General features: G+C 35.2%; 1 protein-coding gene across 9 annotated transcripts in view; it reads left to right on the plus strand.

The window, feature by feature from the left end:
* The window catches only part of FNDC3A (fibronectin type III domain containing 3A), a 232976-nt gene that overhangs the window by 164374 nt on the left and 47758 nt on the right, over nt 1-20844 (plus strand). For 8 of the 9 annotated variants that reach the window (XM_003412622.4, XM_010592624.3, XM_064270144.1 and 5 more), the window contains 6 exons: nt 358-595; nt 6434-6703; nt 8461-8519; nt 16082-16242; nt 18335-18394; nt 19424-19562. In XM_003412622.4, coding sequence (XP_003412670.3) covers nt 358-595; nt 6434-6703; nt 8461-8519; nt 16082-16242; nt 18335-18394; nt 19424-19562 — 927 coding nt within the window. The remainder of the gene's footprint in view (nt 1-357; nt 596-6433; nt 6704-8460; nt 8520-16081; nt 16243-18334; nt 18395-19423; nt 19563-20844) is intronic. The other variant, XM_064270145.1, reaches the window with a different exon arrangement.

Below are 20844 nucleotides of genomic sequence, written 5' to 3' on the forward strand. Positions count from 1 at the left end.
TGTTATGCCTAACCAAAAATTCCTTTGAGTCTCTTCATTTTTACTCCCTCACTAAAATTTTTTAAATTTACTTAACACATAGGGTAAATACCTAATGTCATTGCTCATTTTTTGTTTATTTACTATTTAGCTAATCTCTTCAGTGTTTTCAAATTTATATTGCATTGTTTAACAAAAACTATTTCATGTTGTTCAGTGCTGATTCATATGTCTCTAATGTATTTAATAAAATCTTTTCATGTTGATTCTCTAAATTTTTTTTATTTAATAGTATAAAATTTCTTAGTCTAATCTAACATATTTATAAAAAAACTGCTCACATCTGTTTAAAAGAAATTTTTGATCTTAATTTTGTAGGTTATTGAAGATAATGGTGTTCGAAGAGTTGTTGTGGTTCCCCAGGCACCAGAGTTTCATCCTGGTGGTCACACTGTGTTACACCGTTCTCCACACCCTCCTCTGCCCGGTTTCATTCCTGTCCCAACCATGATGCCCCCTCCACCACGCCATATGTACTCACCAGTGACTGGAGCTGGAGACATGGCAACACAGTATATGCCACAGTATCCATCTTCACAAGTATTTGGAGATGTGGGTAAGACATCGTAAAATAATCCTGTTTTATTGAGTTGGATGTTCTTTGCTTGTACAGTAGATACTATCACCATGAGTTTGAATCATCTTGATGGCAACTGTTTTTTTTTTTTAATCATCATATAAAAGAATCAACAGTATTTATGTCATGATTATTTTTTATTGTTCAAGCACTGCTAGGTATTTCATCCTCATGATCACTCTTCAAGCAGATAAGCAAAAAAATCACAAAGAAGAAGTAACTTACATCACTCCAAAATATTTAGCGGAGTTGCATTCAAATATCAGGTCTTTTCTCTGTCCTGCGATCTCAGCTCTGAGGAAATTTTGAACCAGGAATAGTCATGTCTGTCTTTTTTTTCTTTAAAAGTTTTAAATTTATTTTGTTGTTGTTGTTGTTGAGAATATACACAGCAAAACATAAACCAGTTCAACCGTTTCTGCATGTACAGTTTGATGACATTGATGACATTCTTCGAGTTGTGCAACCATTCTCACCTCCTTTTCTGAGTTGTTCCTCCCTCATTAACATAAACTCACTGCCCCCTAAGGTTTCTGTCTAATCATTCGAGTTGCTGTTGTCAATTTGATCCCGTATAAATAGATCTTAAAAGAGTGTAATGCTCAAGGCAGACCTTTTTTACTAGTTAAATTATTGCTCAGTTTTAAGAAGACTTCAGGGGATATTATTGATTTAAGGTTTAAAGATTATGTCAGGGTAGTAGTTTGAGGGGTGCATCCACCCTCCATAGCTCCAGAAAGTCTGGAGTCCATGAGAATTTGAATTTTGTTCTGTGTTTTCTCCCTTTTGATCAGGATCCTTCTATGGAACCTTTGACCAAAATGTTCAGTATTGGTAGCCGGGTACCATCTGGTTCTTCTGGTCTCATGACAAAGGAGGCAGTTGTTCATGGACACAATTAACCACACGTTCCATATCCTCCTCCTATTCCTGACTCCTTTTTCTTCTGTTGCTCCAGCTGAAAAGAGACCAATTGTTATGCCTTGAATGGCTGCTTGCAAGCTTTTGAGACCCCAGGCACTATGCAGTGAACTTAGAAGTGTAGAACAGAAGCACTGTCCACATTATTAGGCCAGTTATCTGAAGTATCCCATGAAACCATGACCCTAAACCTCCAAACCAAGGAACCAAATCACATGAGGTATTTGGTTATACATAAGCAGCCTCAGCAGCCTCTCTTTTTTTTGTCATTGTCGTAATTTTATCTATCACACAATTTTCATCCTTTCAACTTTTTAGAGGTGTACAACTTATTGACAGTAATTACAATAATTGATTCTGCAACCCTACCCTTAATCAGTGCAATTTTTCCATCATTGTTAATCCTTCTTTTTCACCTCCCTCCTGTCTGTGGTAACTGTTAATAAACTTTGGTCTCTGTACATTAGTGTTATCAACAGCTGAATGGATAAACTAAATGTGGTCCATACGTACAATGGAATACCACTCAGCCAGTAGGAGAGATGAAGTCTCGATACATAACTACAGTATGGATGAAGCTTAAAGACAGTATACTGAGTGAAATAAATTAACCACGAAATGATGAATATTATATGAGACCACTACTGTAAAAACTCATGAAAAGGTTTACACACAAAAAGAAACAATCTTTGATGGTAATGAGGAAGGGAGAGATAGGAAAGGAAAAACATGAAATAGAATATAGATAATTGGTAACTTTGGTGAAGGTTATGACAGTACACAATACTGGGGAAGCCAGCACAGCTCGTACAAGGCAAGGTCATGGAAGCTTCATAGACACATCCAAACTCCCTGCGGGACCGAACTGCTGGGCTGAAGGCTGTGGGGACCATGGTCTCAGGGAACATCTACCTCAGTTGGCATAACAGTTTATAAAGAAAATGTTCTGCACTCTACTTTGGTGAGTAGTGTCTGGGGTCTTAAAAGCCTGTGATCTTATGAGACTATGTGTGCAGCTCCTGGCTGGAGGGGAGATGTGAAGGCTGAGGGGGACAGAAGCTGGCCTAATGGACACGGAAACACAGGGTGGAGAGAAGGAATTTGCTGTCCCATTAAGGGGAGAGCAGCTAGGAGTATATAGCAAGGTGTATATAAGGTTTTGTATGAGAGACTGACTTTATTTGTAAACTTTCACTTAAGCACAGTAAAAATATACAAAGAAAAAAAAAAGCTGGTGATCTGCCATCTAGGATACTGCACTGGTCTCACTTCTTCGGGAGCATGGTAGAATGAAGAAAACCGAAGATAAAAGGGAAAGATTAGTCCAAAGGACTAATGGGCCACACGCACACACAAAAACAAATATTGTATGATCTCATTTATGTAAAATCATGTCTTTCTTAAATCCTGATGGCCATGATACCATTACACAAATTTGCTAGAGTCTGTGAGGAATTTTAAAAACAGCATGACATAACCACTGGGAAGAAAAGACTACCTTGGAACAGTCGAGATTGTTATATTCCAAGTGGCTTTAACACCACATATGTACTAACAGCTCTGAAATTTCTGTCTTCACCCAAACCTCTCCTCTGAGCCCAGACTTATATTTCTGCCTTCTTGATGACTCCACTTGCATGCCTCGTGCATCTCAGTCATAGCGTTTCTAAACATAAAGCTCAATTTTGGACCCCCAGAACCTGCTTTTCTCTTGTCTTCATCTCAGCAAACGGTACCATTATCCACTCAACTTGCTCAAGCAACAACCCAGTAGTCAAATTTGATTTCTCTTCCTTCAGCCCCCACATTAATTGGTACCAATTTTATTTTCAAGAGTTTTCCAAATTTATCTACTTCTCTTCTCCACTGCTACTCAAGTCTAGCCTACCATCAGCTCTTGCCAGGACAGCTGCAACAGCAGCCTTCCATTTGGTTTTCTGATTCTATTCTAGCCAGAGTAATCATTTTAAAACATAAATCAGATCATTCTCCTACTTAAAAAATTTCAGTGACTTCTCATCGCATTTAAAGTAAAATCTCAAACCTTTCCACTAGACTTGGGTTTCTCAACTGCGGCGCTGTTAACATTTTGGTATAGATAATTCTTTTTTGTGAAAGACACCCCTCTTCCCTGGTCTTGACAACCAAATGTGTCTCCAGACATTGCCAAATGATCCCTCGTGGCAAAATTGGCCCTGGTTGTAAACCATTGCTGTAGACACCAGGCCTTGTGGCTTGTGGCCCCTGACTGCCTTGTCCCACGCCCCAGCCCCTACTTACCCCTTCAGCTTTTGAAAACCTCCAAGCTCTTTCTTGCCTCAGGACCTCAGCAGGTGGTGTTCTCTCTGCCCAGAGTGTTCTTCCCCTTTTATTTCAGTTTTCAAAGAGACCTTTCCGGACCCAGCCTTATCATTCTCAAACACTGAAACCTGTTTGTTTCTTATATAGAACTTAATGCATTTTGGTTTTTTTTTTTTTTTGTATGTCTTTCTCCTTTATTTCACTATAAACTCTTAAAGAACTGAATCTGTTTTATTCATCACCATTTCCCTTCCACCTGGCACAGTGTCTGTCACATAATAAATACTTCAGTAAATTTGTAGAATTAGTAACTCTAAATACAAGATTCAATTTATGTAATAGCCTGTAAGTATTGGAATTCATATATATTTTCAAACTTATTTCCATTGTGAAAATAACACATCTTTATTCTGGTAAAATTTTAAAGTAAAATAAAGCAAAAACTTTGCATAAACATACCACTCAGAGTACCTACTAGTAACATTTTATGTATGTTTTCACAGACTTTTTTTCTATCATAAATACCTTTTTCTGTAAGGGGTTTAAATAATATTTTCGACCTTAAGTTTTTTTAATGGATAAAAATATCACTACCTTACTGACGGATCAGTTACCCAGCACATCACCTCCCAAGAACCTCAGTTCAGATAAAATCTATAGTAAATAAAGACCTGGTACTTCCCACAAGAATTTTTGGTATTATCTATACCTGTAATTCTCAAGGAGACCCTGGCTGGCACAAAAGGTTAATGTGCTAAGCTGCTAACTGAAAGGTTAGAGGTTCGAGTTCACTCAGAGGTTCCTTGGAAGAAAGGCCTGGCACAACCTACCTCTGAAAAATAGCCATTGAAAACCCTTTGGAGTACAGTTACACCCTGAAGGCAGCTGGTCCTGATATTTCTCAGACTTTAATCTGCATACAGATGAGCTGCGGATCTTTGTAAATGCAGATTGATTCAGTAGATCTGGGTGGGGCTTGAGAGGCTGTATTTCTAATAAGTTCCCAGGTGATGTTCATGCAGTGGTCCAAGGATCACTCATGAGTAGTAAGAATTTATACTACAAATCTGTCTCATACTTCCCTTTTTATTGCTAATTATGACATAGTTTTAAAAAATGTGAGAAAATCATAAGAAAAAACTAGATGTTACATTATTGCTATTTTGTATTGTTAAAACCCAGTGTTATCCAGAGGAATGTGCATTAGTCAGAACATGTGAATATGATTCACCGTGCTGTAAAGGAAAGGGCACAAATCCACAAACTAGCCACCCAGTCAGTGATGAAAGACGGAGCCGTATTATACCAAAAAAGTTATAAACCAGGGATCTCAAGTTAATAACCTAACTTTTCAGCTTATGGAGCAAGAAAAAGAAGAGCAAAACAAGCCCAGCACTTACCACAAAAGTTTTAAATTTTCATCAAGGCCTTTTTTTTTTTTTTCCCCTGCTCTTGCCTGTGCTTTTGGTGTCATACCTAAGAAACCATTGCCTAATTCAGGGTCATGCACATTTACACCTATGTATCCTTCTCAGAGTTTTACAGTTTTAGCTCTTAACATGTAGGCCCTTGATCCATTTTTGAGTTAATTTTTTATATGGTGTGAAAAAAACAAAACCAAACCCATTGCCGTCCAGTGAATTTGGACTCATAGCACCCTTATAGGAGAGAGTAGAACTGTCCCATGGGATTTCCAAGGAGCAGCCGGCTGGATTCAAACTGCCAACCTTTTGGGTAGCAGTCTGAGCTCTTAACTGCTGTACCACCGGGGCTCCATATGGTGTGAGGTGGGTTCTAAATTTTGTCTTTTTCATGTGGGTATGAGTTCCTGTTTTTTTACTCTTATGTTACTTTTACATGCGGTTATAATACTCATTTCAAGAGTATTATACTAGTTGCGTAAAGTGCTGATAAACTAAAGCTGTTTTCTCTTATAAGAATTTTGGGGCTTTAAAAAATTTTTTTTCTCATTATAGATATTAAGTTTAAAGTAAAAAATAAATTCCAGGGAGCTACTGATTCTATCATATTGCTATGTGACTTTTATTAGAATGAGGACGTTCTTCTAAATCACAGCCTTGAGTTTATATCTAAGATGTAATATTTTGTACCTAGATTCTGTTATTAGCAAACAGTCGCACTTTTTTTTCTTGCTAACTTCTAAAATTTTATTTTTGAGTGATTTCTTTTTTGAGTTGGAATCTAGGCAGATGATGGTTTCTCTTTTTGCCTATTTCATATATTTGATGTTTAAGGAGATATCAAAAGTTAAGGCTACAAAAGAATAAAAGAAAACTACACAAGTCAGTCCAGATCTTGTTCTCCACCTACGGTAATCATAGCATACCACCAAGCTGTTTGTATGGAGATTAATAGTTAGGAAAAGATGGGGGAAAATGTCTCTGTAATCTAGAACAAAGCTTGGTCTATCAGTTGGTAGGGAGACAAAAACCTCTGTTTTACAAATTTATTCTCTTGAAATATTTTATAATGAATCTTATATAATGTAATAATAGATTTATATGCTGTTCTTTTCTCATACCATACACATATTTACAAAAAGTGAGCTTTGTAACAATGTTTGTTTCTTTCTAGATACGCACTCTACACATGGAAGGTCTAACTTTAGAGATGAAAGATCTAGTAAAACATATGAACGTTTGCAGAAAAAACTAAAGGACCGCCAAGGAACACAGAAGGATAAAATCAGCAGTCCACCATCATCACCTCAGACATGCCCTTCTCCCACAAATGAGCATAATGGACTTACAAAAGGGCAGAATGCTAGTGGCGTAAACACCGGATCAGCAAAGAGCAAATCAGGGAGAGGGAAGGGCAGTGTACAAGTTGATACAGAAATAGAAGGTAGCTATTTAAAATGCCTAGTTATTTTTGCTTTTCCTTAGTCACTCCCTTTTTCATCATTTAACCTGCTAGATATACGTTCAATCATTTCTTCAGATAAACTGTAGATTAATAGCTTAACACTTCCAGAATGTGAGAAAAAATTTGGGAACCTAAATTATTAATAGAGAACTTCATTTTATCTATTTGGGAAACCTCAATTAGTAACTTCACCTGTATAATAAATTTTACTGACCAAAAGAAATTCATCTCATAGGAAAGCTCAGGTGAGACTGAATCAAATTCCTTTTCTTCCAGGCCTTTTATAACGTTACACTGGTTTTTATCAAAATTCTTTTATTTCTCCCAATTTCTTTATGTATAAAGATTCTCATAGCAACTAATTGTGTCATTCACCAATCTAACTATATACTCTGTAGATAGGATAGAGTGTTCACCGTTCTTTCAGAAGTTCTTATGTCTTAAAGAACTCAGTCCTTGTTTCCTTTGGATCAATCTTTCCCCTAACTGTGACTTCCACCGTATGAACTCTGGAGTACTACTCTTTGCAGCTATTAGTTCCATCATTCTATGTAAATATAAGCTGGTTTACCAATATGTCTTCCATATACACTTCAGTGTGGAATAAGTACCAAGATACTTACTGGTAATGTTAAGCCTCTTACTACTGCTTATTTTCTGTAGTTTCTATATATATATACTGTTGGATTTTTTTTAATACTGGCTATATCTGTTTTAACTTCTGAGCATTTAACTTCAATTTAAATACCATATCACATTTACTTTTGATTTTAGAGTCTAGAGTATCAGGTAGCACATTCAGTAAATTCAGTAAATACTGTATTACAGTGATTTTAGGAAGTGATTTTGATACCCATTTTTGTAAAAAGGCTGTAAGTTTTATTACAGCTGTTTTAAAACATTTTCACCAAAAATGACTATGAAGCATATTAATATACTATTTCACAAAGACCAGTAACCATAACTCTCTGTCCTTGAGTATACGTACCTAAATTGGTATTCTAATTCATACTTCTATTGAATTATCAAAGAGTGCAGCTGATTAATATGTGACTAGGAACTAAGAATGCTTACATATTTCGAGGAAAATATCAAAATGTAGGCCATCCTAAGTCTTCTCACCTTCAATTTCCTTAAAATTTCTATTCCCCACCAACAAATTTTAAATAATGCTTTTACAGCCTTGTAGCTTGTGTATTAGCAACATTTACAAAATTGTTTTTCCATATTTTTGAGACTTTCTGATTATCCTTGGCAGCACTAATGTTTCAGAAGAATTAAGCTGAAGTTTCAGGTATATCGTAAGAGGCCATCAATTATGGCCACGCCAATTCTGCCATTTTGGGAAACCACAATTAAGACAGGTCATGAAACAAAATACTCAGTTGACTTAACCATTTAGAGGCTTAAGATTGGCAAATGAGAACTTTCCAAAGAGAGAATTTTTTTTTACAATTATGAATAAAAATACACTTTTCTGTAAGAATAAGAATCATTAGCTTACTGACTGATTTAGATATATGTAGTGGTGTTATAATTAGTAATACTAGTTAAAATGGAAATTGACACTAAAGCAGAAAAGTGCTGAAGAGCCACAAACTGCTACGTATGTATGAACTTAGGAACAAAAACTAGAAAATAAATACCAACCTAGTTCAGAAGACATATTGGGGTGGGGGAGTTGCATTTAAGCTCATTTTTTTTATACTGATTTTTTTTTTTTTTTTTTTTTTAAGAAAAAGACGAAGAAACTAAAGCAATTGAAGCACTTCTTTCCAACATTGTCAAACCAGTGGTAAGTATCTTGTGTATTTTCTTGATGTTTTTATTCAGTATATTCATATAGAATTTTGATATATTTTTATTCAGGCCTTACTTAAAACTTAACTATGTATTACGAATAACCCAAACAAAAAACAAACCCTCTCCAGTTGAGTCGATTCCAACTGATAGCAACTCTATAGGACAGAGTAGAACTGTCCATAGGGTTTCCAAGGCTATAAATCTTTATGGAAGCAGAAAGCCAAGCACTTTTAACGCAATGCCACCAGGGCTCCATATTAAGAATGGGAAGTCAAAAAGAGATCAATACAAATCTAACTCAAGGTGAAATACACTGATCAGTAAAGCAGAATATTTAGTCAAGAATGCATTTTTTATATAAGAATTTAATATATGGTAAATGACATCGCAAATCTTTGAGTCAGGCAAAGGTCTAATAAGTAATATGGGTACAAATAATTGTCAGTTTTTTTTTAATCCATTTATATTATTTCCTCATAAAATATGCACAATTCCAGATGCAGAAAGAGTTAAATTAAATCAGACTATAAACTAGAAGAAAATTAGTATTTCCCAACTTTTTATAAGCTATAGATGTAGTAGAAGAAATCAGAAAATAGTATGGCAGCAGCATTGGCTATGTTAAAATTTTTGTATGTTCTTAAAATAGCTTTAATAAAGGTAATCATCCTACTAGGAAAAAATATTGATGACATATCACAAAAAATTAATGTTAAGAGCTCATACAAATTGAATTTTTTAAACCCATTAAAACCATACAGAGTTCTTCACTGGTAATCAAAATAAATACAAATTAAACTTCTGTGAAACTATGAGGTTTCATTTCTCACTAAAAAGCTACAGAGGCAAAAATGTTACAGCATTAATGTTAACAAACAGTAAAAACAAGTAAAGGGGATATATAGATAAATTGTGGTATTTTTATTGGGTGAAATGCTATAGCCATTAAAAATACGGTTATGAAAACTGCAGAAGTGTGCAGCAAAGATGCTTTTGACAGAAGTAGGGGGAAAAAATCTGGAGACTAAGGTATTCGTACACCATAATTACAGCTTTAAAAAGAAAAGACTTTAGGAAAAGTAGGAAAAAATTTGAAGAAAAATCACCGCAATATCATAGTAATTGTTTCAGTTAGTCTTTTTCTTTGTTTTATGTAAGAGTTTAACTTTACTCCATTTTGAAAGCAAGCTATCAGAAGTGCTAGTGATTAAGATTGAATCCTAAATATTCTTATTAATATGTGAACTTTTACAGTAAAAGATTTAAGTAGTACAGAAATATGTAGAGTAAAAATAAATCTCCTTTACCCACTTCTCCAGCTTAGTCGCTTTTAACAGTTTGGACTTCGATCCAGTTCTGTTTCAGTTGATTTGTGTGTGCATGTCTGTCTGCATATAAATTTTTTTCTTTTGTCTTTTTATGAAAATGAGGTCATACCGTATTCTATTGTTCTGTGGCTGGCTTTTTTCACTTACTGTGCTATGCCTTAGCAGTCTTCGTATGTCATTACATCGTTCTTTGAAAAGATGCATGGTAATTCATCTAGTCTGATTCAGTTTATTCTAGTTCAGTCAAATATTTATTGAGCACTTACTGCATGCCAGTTAATAACAAATATACAAACAAAATTGTGTGATTATGATGAAAGTGGTCTTACAGAATGGGGTGATCTGATGAGAGGTACTGAGGAAGCGGAGAGTTACGTTAAACAGGGAGATCAAGGAAGCCCTCGCTGAGTAGCCACTGGAAGAGTTAAAAAAAAAAAAAAAAGATTGCAAAACTTGGAAGGTAGAGATAGAATGGAAAGCAAAGAAGAGACATGGTCTCTGACCAACTGAGCATCATACAATAAATGTAAAATCATAATGGTGAAGTGCCAGAACAAAGACTTATAGTGCAGTAAGAATGTATAGTAGGAAGATTAAACCTCGACATGGATATCGGGAAAATTTCTCTAAGGAAGGGATGATTAACTGAAATTAAAAGGAAAAGTAGTGGTTGGGCATTGTGTAGAGGCAGTACTCCAAGCAGAGTAACCAGCTCTTGAAAAGCACTGCTATGGCACATTTGAGGAGCCAAAAAAAGAAGAGGAACAAAAAGCTTGAGTGCAGTGTGTAAGGGAGAACAGCTCTAGTCTGTGCTGTGCACTCATGGGTTGAGTGGCTTTGGACTAGTCACTTAACCTTCTGAATCTGGTTCTTCCATAAAATGGACCGTAACCGCATTTTAAATCCTTGCATGCTTGAGATAATTGATTATATTAGAAGGGTTTGTTTTATCTTTTGGGCTTCTTTGAAATTGTTCCAAGTCTCATTTCTATCAAATGTACTAACATCTTTACTTTAATAATGCTTAAAATTAACCATGTCTTGCCTTTTACTTATTATGTCTTACTTTTAGAATCATTACCCCTTCCCTTTCCCTTTTTATAGTTATCAGAACTACTAAATGACTCTAAGTTTCCTTAGGCTCAACCTTTGAGTTAGCATTAGAATAACCCCCTCACTTCCTAAACCTCGTACCCAGACAAGCAACAAGAATTGTCGTTTCTTCTACTTTAATATTTCTAGAAATCTAGAAAAAAGATATTCTAGTTTCTCATATCTGCTACCTTTGTCAAAATCCATACCCCATGTATGGTTTGAACTCTTTAACAGTAGCTTCCGAGCTAGATTTCATTTAACCTGACGGCTTTTTTGCAAGGATACTTTTGATCGCTACTTGACAAGGGCCACAATCTGTCTCAAAAATTAAAATAGACTGTACATAACCCAGTGACTTTATATAATAGTTATTTTCTTCTGCTACCAATTATTCTTTGTCAGTACTCATACATATTTTTACACAGTCATGTTTGTTTTCAGCTACTGCCTAAAAATGAGTTCAGGATGGGCGCATTGTGTGATGGGAAAAGAACTGGATTGGGTCCTAGTCACTAGTTGAGTGTCTTCAGACAAGCCACTTAATCTTGGGGAAAATGTAGATAGACAGACCTGTTTTGCCTACTTTAATGGATAGTTGTAAGGATAAAATGAGATGGGTATAAGAGCAAATTTTAATTCTAAAGTAGTTTACAAACAGGAGACATATTTCAGATGATTTCCAAACCTATGTTTTCAACCGTTATTAACTCACTTTTTCCTTTGGAACTAAATCTTCTAGAGAATGCCCAAGTTTGGATGTTCTGCCAGCAACTAGAACTTTATCTAGAAAAGCAAATTATTAATCTTTCCTGCTCTATTTTCACTTCTCCATTGTTCCTCTAAAAAGAAGGAATTGGATTATTGGATTAGAATCCTCTGTGTTCTCTTTCCTTTTAATATTTCCTTCAGTGAAATGCATAGCCATCCAGATTTCGCTGGATCACATACATATATCAATATCATCTTAAATTTCTCCTTTACCTTTAACTCTCCTTGGGTCAAATTGAACTCCATGCTTTATCAGTTCTTTCACTGTAAATGCCTAAGAGCCACTCTTCTCATCCCCACTCAACCACAATTACTACCTCAGTCCTCACACACAAATTTCACAGTAACTGGGAGTCCAGCTCTCTTTCTCCTATACAACTGTTTATAATTCATGTGTATCCAGTCGCAGAAGACAGCACTTTAGGCATTTTTCAGACTTTATTATGTTCAGTCGTCTTGGTCTCTCTGTAGTATTTGACACTGTTGATCACTTATTTGAAAACTCTGTAACCCTTGTCTTTTAAGACATGACTCGTCTTTCCCTTCCTCCTATGATTCTTTTAATGATCCTCTATCTCTTTTTCCCCCTTTATCAATGGTTCTCATAGGACTGGAATTACTGTGTAACTTTTTAAAATACACACATACTCATGCCTTGCACAATCAGCTTGTGAGTATAACCTTAGGAAAATAAGTCAGTTTTATCGTAATCACTTATCTCTTTTCTATCAAATTATATCCTCTCTCAAAAATCCTTAAATTGTATTTAAAATTAACCTCTCATAGTTTTCCACAGTTAACCTAATTATTCTTTTTGTGCCTTAACATTTATGTGCAAGTCATAAAATGTTTTTTAATAGAAAAGGTTGAGGCTAAGAGTTTCTCTGTAAAAACTGGAAAAGTTGAAATTAGCCGTTTGTTTTGAGACTTTTTTAACTATATTTGCTAAATTCAGCATAGTTTCCTGGATTGGATCCTAGAACAGAAAAGGGACATTGATGGAAAAATTGATAAACTCCGAATGAAATCTGTACTTTAGCCTACAGTATTCTATCGGTGTTAATTTCTTACTTTCAACCAAAGTACATGGTTATGTAAGATGTAAACATTAGGGGTAGCTGGATTAGCAGTATACAGGAACTCTGTGTACTAGCTTCCCAACTTTTTTTTCTGTAAATCTAAAATTATTCCAAATTATAACTTTTTTAAAAAATTACTATATTTGCACAATTACAGTAAAGAATAATTATAGTAAATAAAGTGTCTCACTCAGCCACTCATTTTATAGATGAAGACTGAAACTCTAAAGATTGAGTTCAGTATCACCAAGCTAACTATTTACAGGCTTTGTTTTCATACGCGCATGCGCGCGCGCACACACACTTTGGATGATGTGATGAGCACCTGCAAAGCCTGATTAAATAAGCTCTATATTTTTTATAAAGTAGATGCCAGTTAATGCTATTGACGGGCCCACCTTCAGAGTACTGTTCGCTTTACTGTTCCTCACAGTTTAACACAGCTATGGTTATCTCATAAAATCAAGAGACCCTTAAGGGTATACATGTCTGTATGTTAATGTTTGTTTGTTTGTTTGTTTGTTTGTTTTAAACTGCTTGATTACAGGTGAACAGCCAGATGGACACTAGTTAATACAAAGAATCGTTCTTAAGTCCATTGTATCAAGAAACAAAATACCAAGACTTTTTAATGACATTACCATATTTTCACACAAAGAAACATAGAAGGCACATGTTACTTCTGTAAAAATAATGGCATTACAATAAGTCAGGAAAATACTGTTTCCTGTGACTTAACAAAAAAAAAAAAAAACTTTTTTTTTTTTTTTTTAAACAGAACCAGAGTAAAAACGGCAGTAGTTGAGAAGGAGAGAAAGTTATATTTGTGTAGAGATGGCTTATTTTGCCTAATTTAAGAGAGGGGTGATCTTTATCCCAGTGATTTGTGAATGTGTATTGTTTTATGTTTAGAAACACTAAGATAGTCAAAAGTTAAATGTAAATCATGTTGAAACGAACTTTTACTTAAATGCCTAAATATAATCTGATATCTTACCAATCTGTACTTTAAACTTTATCTAATCACTGAACTTTTTTTAATTAAGTCTGTATTATAAAATAATGCATACTCTTAAAACTATCCCAGTAGTACAGAAATGTATAAAACACAATTAAAACCTTCTGATCTTTCTCTTACAACTCTCCCACATCCCAGCACACACATACAATATCTAAAGGTAGCAATTACCCTATTAGATAATACATTTTCAAACTTTTTTTTGCATATTTTAATTTTAACACATGCCATATATAGTGCTTTGCAGTTTCACTTTTTCTGCTATTACATAGTACCAGTATGTTGAGGACATCTTTAAATGTCAGTGCAGATGTATCGACCTCATTCTTTTATGACAGCTACATTGTAATATATTAAGTTCTTTTTTTTTTTTACCGCTAGTCAGTGCCTGTTTTCCAGGAGGGTTTTGCCATTATTAACAGTGCTGCAATGAACATTCTTAAATGAGTATCTTTGTGCAGTTATGCAAGATTATCTACAGAATATTATCCAAAAAGAAAAATTCCCGGAAGTGGAATTGCTAAAACAAAGGGGAGATAAATTTTAAATTTTTATAATGGTTTCCAGGTTGCTCTATACAAGGATTGTACCAATTTGTACTCCCAGCCACATTTCAGAGAGGGCCCGTCTCTCTAAACCCTGAACACACACTGTTGGATGAGAAGTAGTATCTAATTTTAATTTACGTATTTAATTATGAATGCATGGCACAGGACCAGGTGGTGTTTCCTTCTGTTGTACTTAGGATTGCTGTGAGTCGGCATCAACTTGACAGCAACTAACAACAACAACAGTTACGAACGCAGTGATACATCATCTGTTGTCCATTTATATTTATGTTTCGTTAGACCGTCCATGTTCTTTGATGGTTTTCCTCTTGACTTTTTAGTCTTTCCTATTATAAGTTGTTGTTATGCCCCATCATGTTGGTTCTGACTCATAGCGATCCTGTGTACAACAGATTGAAACACTGCCTGATTCTGTGCCATCCTCACAGTTGTTACTATGTTTGAGCCCATTGTTGCAGCCACAGTGTCAATCCATCTTGTTGAGGGTCGTCTTCTTTTTCACTGACCCTCTACATTACCAAGCACGATGTCCTTCTCCAGGGACTGCTCCCCCCTGATAACAGGTCCAAAGTACGTGAGAAAAATCTTTCCACCCTTGCTTCTAAGGAGCATTCTGGCAGTACTTCTCCCAAGACACATTTGTTCACTCTTTTGGCAGTCTGTGGTATATTCAGTATTCCTCACCAACACCATAACTCAAAGGTATCAGTTCTTCTTCTTCAGTCTTCCTTATTCATTGTCCAGCTTTCGCTTGCATATGAGGCAATTGAAAATATCAAGGCTTGGGTCAGGTGCACCTTAGACTTCAAAGTAACACTTTTGCTTTTTAACACTTTGAAGAGGTCTTTTGCAGCAAATTTGCTCAATGCAATACATCATTTGATTTCTGGACTGCTGCTTCCATGGGCATTGATTGTGGATCCAAGTAAAATGAAATCCTTGGCAACTTTAATCTTTTCTCCATTTATCATGATGTTGCTTAGGTGGTCCAGATGTGAGGGTTTTTGTTTTCTATGTTGAGGTGTAATCCATACCGAAGGTTGCCGTCTTTAATCGTTATCAGGAAGTGCTTCAAGTCCTTTTCCCTTTCAGCAAGCAAGGTTGTGTCATCTGCATAATGCAGGTTGTTATTGAGTCTTGCTCTAATCCTGGTGCTGTGTTCTTCTCATACAGTCCAGCTTCTCAAATCATTTGCTCAGCATACAGATTAAAAAAGTGTGGTGAAAGGATACAAACCTGACGCATACTTTTCCTGCTTTTAAACCATATTCCCTTGTTCCATTCAAATGACTGCCTCTTGGTTTCCTCATGAGCACAATTAAGTGTTCTGGAATTCCCATTCTTCATAGTGTTATCCATTATTGTAAGACAGTTCTGAAATTGAAAAAAATTAATGCTTTCAAATATGAGTGTTTTTTTCTTTTTTTCCTCTTCCCATTTCGTCTTTTGACTGTTTATCGTGTTTGCTTTAATAATTTTGAATGGCCCAAAATGGTCTTCAGACTTCTGATGAACTCATCCATCCTTTCACAACATATTATTTCCTATCTATAAATGGGCAGGTTTCTGTTTGTGAGCCATTGTAAGTAACTATATGAAGGTATATTTTATTTAATCTTGAATCCTCATTAGACATTTCACTGCTTATTGTGCACATTATAGTTGTTTCAAAACTTTTAAATATTATGTTTTTGCAGGCCTCAGACATCCAGGCAAGAGCAGTAGTACTCACCTGGTCACCTCCTTCCAACTTCATTAACGGTGAAACAGACGAGACTACTACTGGACCAGAGCTCTGTGGTTATGCAGTTCTGGTTTCGAGTACTGGAAAAGATGGCAAATACAAGAGCGTATATGTGTGAGTATTTGTCTTGTTTTGCTCCCTCCCATTGTATAAGCTAATGGCTTACAAAGAGCTTAATACTAATTTTGTTCTATTTTTCCCTCCCTCTTGCTTTTATTTTGAATCTTTAAGTTGACCAATGATAGTGATTTTAATGTATATAGTCCACATGCAGGCTGGTGCACATTTCTGATAACACTGGCTTGAAACAGTCATTTTCATTGGGCACATTCAGCTTTTAGCAGTTCAGTGGGCTCCCTGGTCAATGTTCCAGTACTGACATATTCTCAGATTATAAATTGTGATATATGGAACCCAGGAGCAGAAGTGGAGAACTCCTTATTGTGACCTTATGAAGTATGATATTGCTCCTATAAGGACTTGGATTTTAATTCTTACATGTACACGTGCATGTCCTATTATAAATGAATTTAATACCAGTGTTCCTCATTTTATGTTGATATGTTAATAAGCATATTTTTTTCCTTTGTTCAAAATAGATTGCATGTCAAGTAGTCTTGAGAAGAGTGAGTGGCTAAAATTGTGGCATTTATGATTGACAGTTATAAAATAAATAATTTTTTTGTCCTTATATATAGAAGTTGCTTATTGTGAAAAAATAAAGGGTAAAAGGCAATTATTAGTTATACTTTAAGCACCAGGAAGATCATGAGGGAGGTGGTTAACCAGTTGAGTCATCATCATTAACAATGAGCAATGGATACACAGCCTTCTTGGTATCATTTTTTAAAAAAATATCTGATATGGGGAAGAAATGAAAGTGAAACTGCCTTGGTATGCCTATCATCTAGTAATATAAGGTTATGAAATCTTCTTGCTTCCGTCTCTCTCTAAAGACAAATAAACCTACCTAAGAAGTAAATGGAAACGCTGGTAGTGTACTGGTTAAGAGCAATGGCTACTAACCAAAAGGTTGGCAGTTCACATCCACCGGGCGCTCCTTGGAAACTCTATGGAGCAGTTCTGCTCTGTCCTATAGGGTCGCTATGAGCCGGAATCGACTCTACAGCAACGGTTTAGTTTAGTTTTGTTTTTTTAAAGGGGTAAATATGAGATGAAGGAACATAAACATAAAAATTTTTTTTGTGTTAATGGCCATTTCTACTTAGATATGGCTGCTTGCTAAGAGGAAGAATTTATCTCCATTTGCAGCCTGACCAGAGGACACAGAGGAACATTAGGCACCTCATTTACCCTGCGCCAGTTAAGGCCCCTGAGGATGCTCTGCAGCTGCCCAGTTCATTAAAGTGTACTTCCATCAATGGGACATGTTTGTTTTCTCATCTTTTCTGTGATTTGAGAAACGGGATAGCTGGGGGCAAGAGGGGCAAAAAGAAGAAGTCCATAACGTAGAGAGGAGAGAGACTTGATCAAAGGAAATAGAATAGGGAGTAGAGCTAAAAAGAATATATATACTTACAACATGAAAAAAATAATAGAGAACAGACAGGCTTGTGGCTACAGACTCAAATAATTGTATCATATTGTATCTGATTGTTTTAAAAAGATGTACTGTTGTATTTGAAAACCAGTAGTGTCCACGGGAAATGCTTTCCTTTAAATTCACTTTTTTTCTTATCTACTCATTAGACTGTAACATTCTAAATAAGATTTAGTGTTATATTCTAATAAAATGAAATAGTGGCAGATCACATGTAAAATTTTGGTAGTTTCATTTTCAGTAGTTGTTTTATTTAGCTTTTTAGCCATTTGCAAAATAGATTTTTTAATAATTGGAAACAGTCCCATTTCTTCAGTAAGCTAAGTATCTTCCCCAAATCCATTCCAAAAAAAAAAAAGGTCTGACTTACCCAGTTGCTTTGCTTAGCGTGCCTTTTTTTTTTAACATGGTATGCTGGTTTGTACTTAAGTTCAGCGTATGTCCTAATTGCACAAATTCCATCTTAGTGGAATCTGAATAAGGTTACAGTTGGTAAAGAGCAATATAATTTCATAAATTATATATATATAATATATCAATTATATATAATTCATAAATTATATATTTCACACTGATAACCCAGTACACTTCTCTGCAAATGCTTTTTTTATCGACAATGAATTGCTCCCCTCTTTCCTTTCCCAGTGGAGAAGAAACAAGTATCACTGTAAATGATCTCAAGCCTGCTACAGATTACTATGCAAAGTAAGGAGATTCTACTTGTTGATTTTATACAATGTAGCATAAGCTTTTTTAAAAATAATGATTTCCTAAAAATATAAATATAATTTAAGTACTAATTTTAGATTAAAAACATAGACTTTATAGACTTTGATTTTTCTGTTGGTATAATTTTATCAACATTTTCCCTAAAAAAAAAAAAAAATTTAACTCACATATTATAGTGGAGAGTTATTCACTTTGTAGGACTAATCTGTGTAGTATGTTTGCAATACCTAATTTACCACTGGGAACTTGTCCAAGCTTTTGAAATTTGTACGTAACAGAATCTTAAATAATATTTGGTTTGTACTCACGTACTGCATCCTGTTTTGGAAAGAGATGTTGAAATGCTCAGAATTTTAAACGTTTAATTGGAGTGACTTTGGATACTGTTTTACTCTGTGCCATTTCTCTTCTAGTATAATTTACTGAAGTTTAATAAACTGTGGCATCCCCAGCTGGGGCCCAATATAAGACATTTCATTAATCATCTCCATTTTTAAAGGGAGTATTTGTGGTTGGAATTACTACCATTAAACTATTAAATTAATTCTTCAAGTATTCTTTCTGTGGATGAACTCAGTATTGTCCAAACTAGTGTTTTTCAAACTCCAGATTGCACCATTAGTGAATCCTGAAATTAACTTTGGATTTTTGGGCATTTTTTAGAAAGTGAAATGGAGTCAAATAGAAAAGAAAGTATCCATATATTACACCTAGTTAAGGGTATTGTTTCAGGAAATTTTTGTTTCGTATATATATATATATACACACACACACATGCATAGACACAATTATGCCACAGTTTAAATGTATTTCTTACTCTGAGTTGCAGTCAAAAAACTATGAAAGCGCTGATCTGTCCTATTTTTACTTTTTTGAGGACTGCGCTCTATTTCTAATACTCATATATTCTAGATAGGACGTTTAGAGAGTACCTACAAGTACCTAAGGATGATGATGTTGAACATAGGGTTCTGCAGGGTAAAACTATTTATTTTATCACCGTAGAGTCCAGGCAGAATATAATTCTATGAAAGGAACTCCTTCAGAAGCTGAAAGCTTTACCACCTTGAGCTGTGAACCTGATACACCTAATCCACCAAGGATAGCCAATCGGACCAAAAATTCACTCACTTTGCAATGGAAGGTAAGAAAATTCGGTAGAGTATTTCCAACTGGGCATTTATTTCCTTCTTTTTTATACTATTAAATTTTGATTGTTTTCGGAGACAAAAAGAGCTAACTTAGTTAAGCTAACTAACTTGCTGTTGCTCCTCACATGCATTAAATACGCAGTTGTTTCTTATATTGTAAAATAACACTCTTACTGGTTTTTCATAATGTATATATATATAAATATAGTAGAAAAGATTGATTTATACTTAGCAGTCCTTATTATATCATACATTGTGATTATATTGAGATTTGCTACAGTGATTCTCAAGCACCCCCATCACCTTTTTTTTAATAATTTGTAGTGACAACTTTACTATGCTGAATTTCATCCTAAAATGCAATTCTTAATAACTACACTCATAGTTTGTTTTCTTAAGGTAATATGATGCCTTAACTGAAATATAAAGAAGTAAAATTCTTTTTAATAAAACGTTATGTATTTTAACACATAAATATCTGTTCCCAGCTACACAAGGCATAATGACCTGAACAGACATCACACATAGAATTGGTAATTTGAATACCAAAGACATATTGTCATTGGTGGCTTGACTCTCTGAAATAGCACATTAAAAAAAAAGCCTACTGCTGTCAAGTAGATTCCGACTCATAGTGACCCTATAGGACAGAGTAGAACTGCCCCGTAGGTTCTAGGCTCTGATAATTAAAAAAAAAATAGATATTTTACCTACATGAATATCCAGTGGAATATTGAAAAGCACTGGAGGAAGGGAACAGTTCTTCGTTGTACTCATGGTCCTACACGTTGCAGGGCTGTTAGCATCCCCAGTCCCCACCCCTAATCACCAGTTACCCCATTATTGTGATAGTCAAAAACACCTCCCACAAAACTTCTCCTAGAAAGGAATACCACCCCTGTTAACAACCACTGATTTGCAGCGAGAAAATAGCTAGTCATCTTGGCTTAATTGAGTACTCTTACCTCCAGAGCAGAACTCACGGCTAGATTTCCTTTTGCAGCTTTTGAAAGTTTGGGGCCTATTACTTGCTCAGTAGCTGAGGATATTAGATGCTTTATGTAGTTAAAAAGTACCATTAGCATATGTAAATAAGTATAAATATATATACCCATTTTGATGCGTGATTAAAAAATGAGTATGACTAGTAAATATCTTGTCACTTACAGTAGCATTTATTTGTGAATATGTACAGGCCCATTCCTTTGGTAGAGCAACTGGAGGAACAGCCCAGTACCCTTCATGTAGGTTGGGTTTTTGTGGGACACTGCTCTT

The sequence above is a fragment of the Loxodonta africana genome, chromosome 17 (assembly GCF_030014295.1).
Source record: "Loxodonta africana isolate mLoxAfr1 chromosome 17, mLoxAfr1.hap2, whole genome shotgun sequence".
Classification (NCBI taxonomy): Eukaryota; Metazoa; Chordata; class Mammalia; order Proboscidea; family Elephantidae; genus Loxodonta; species Loxodonta africana.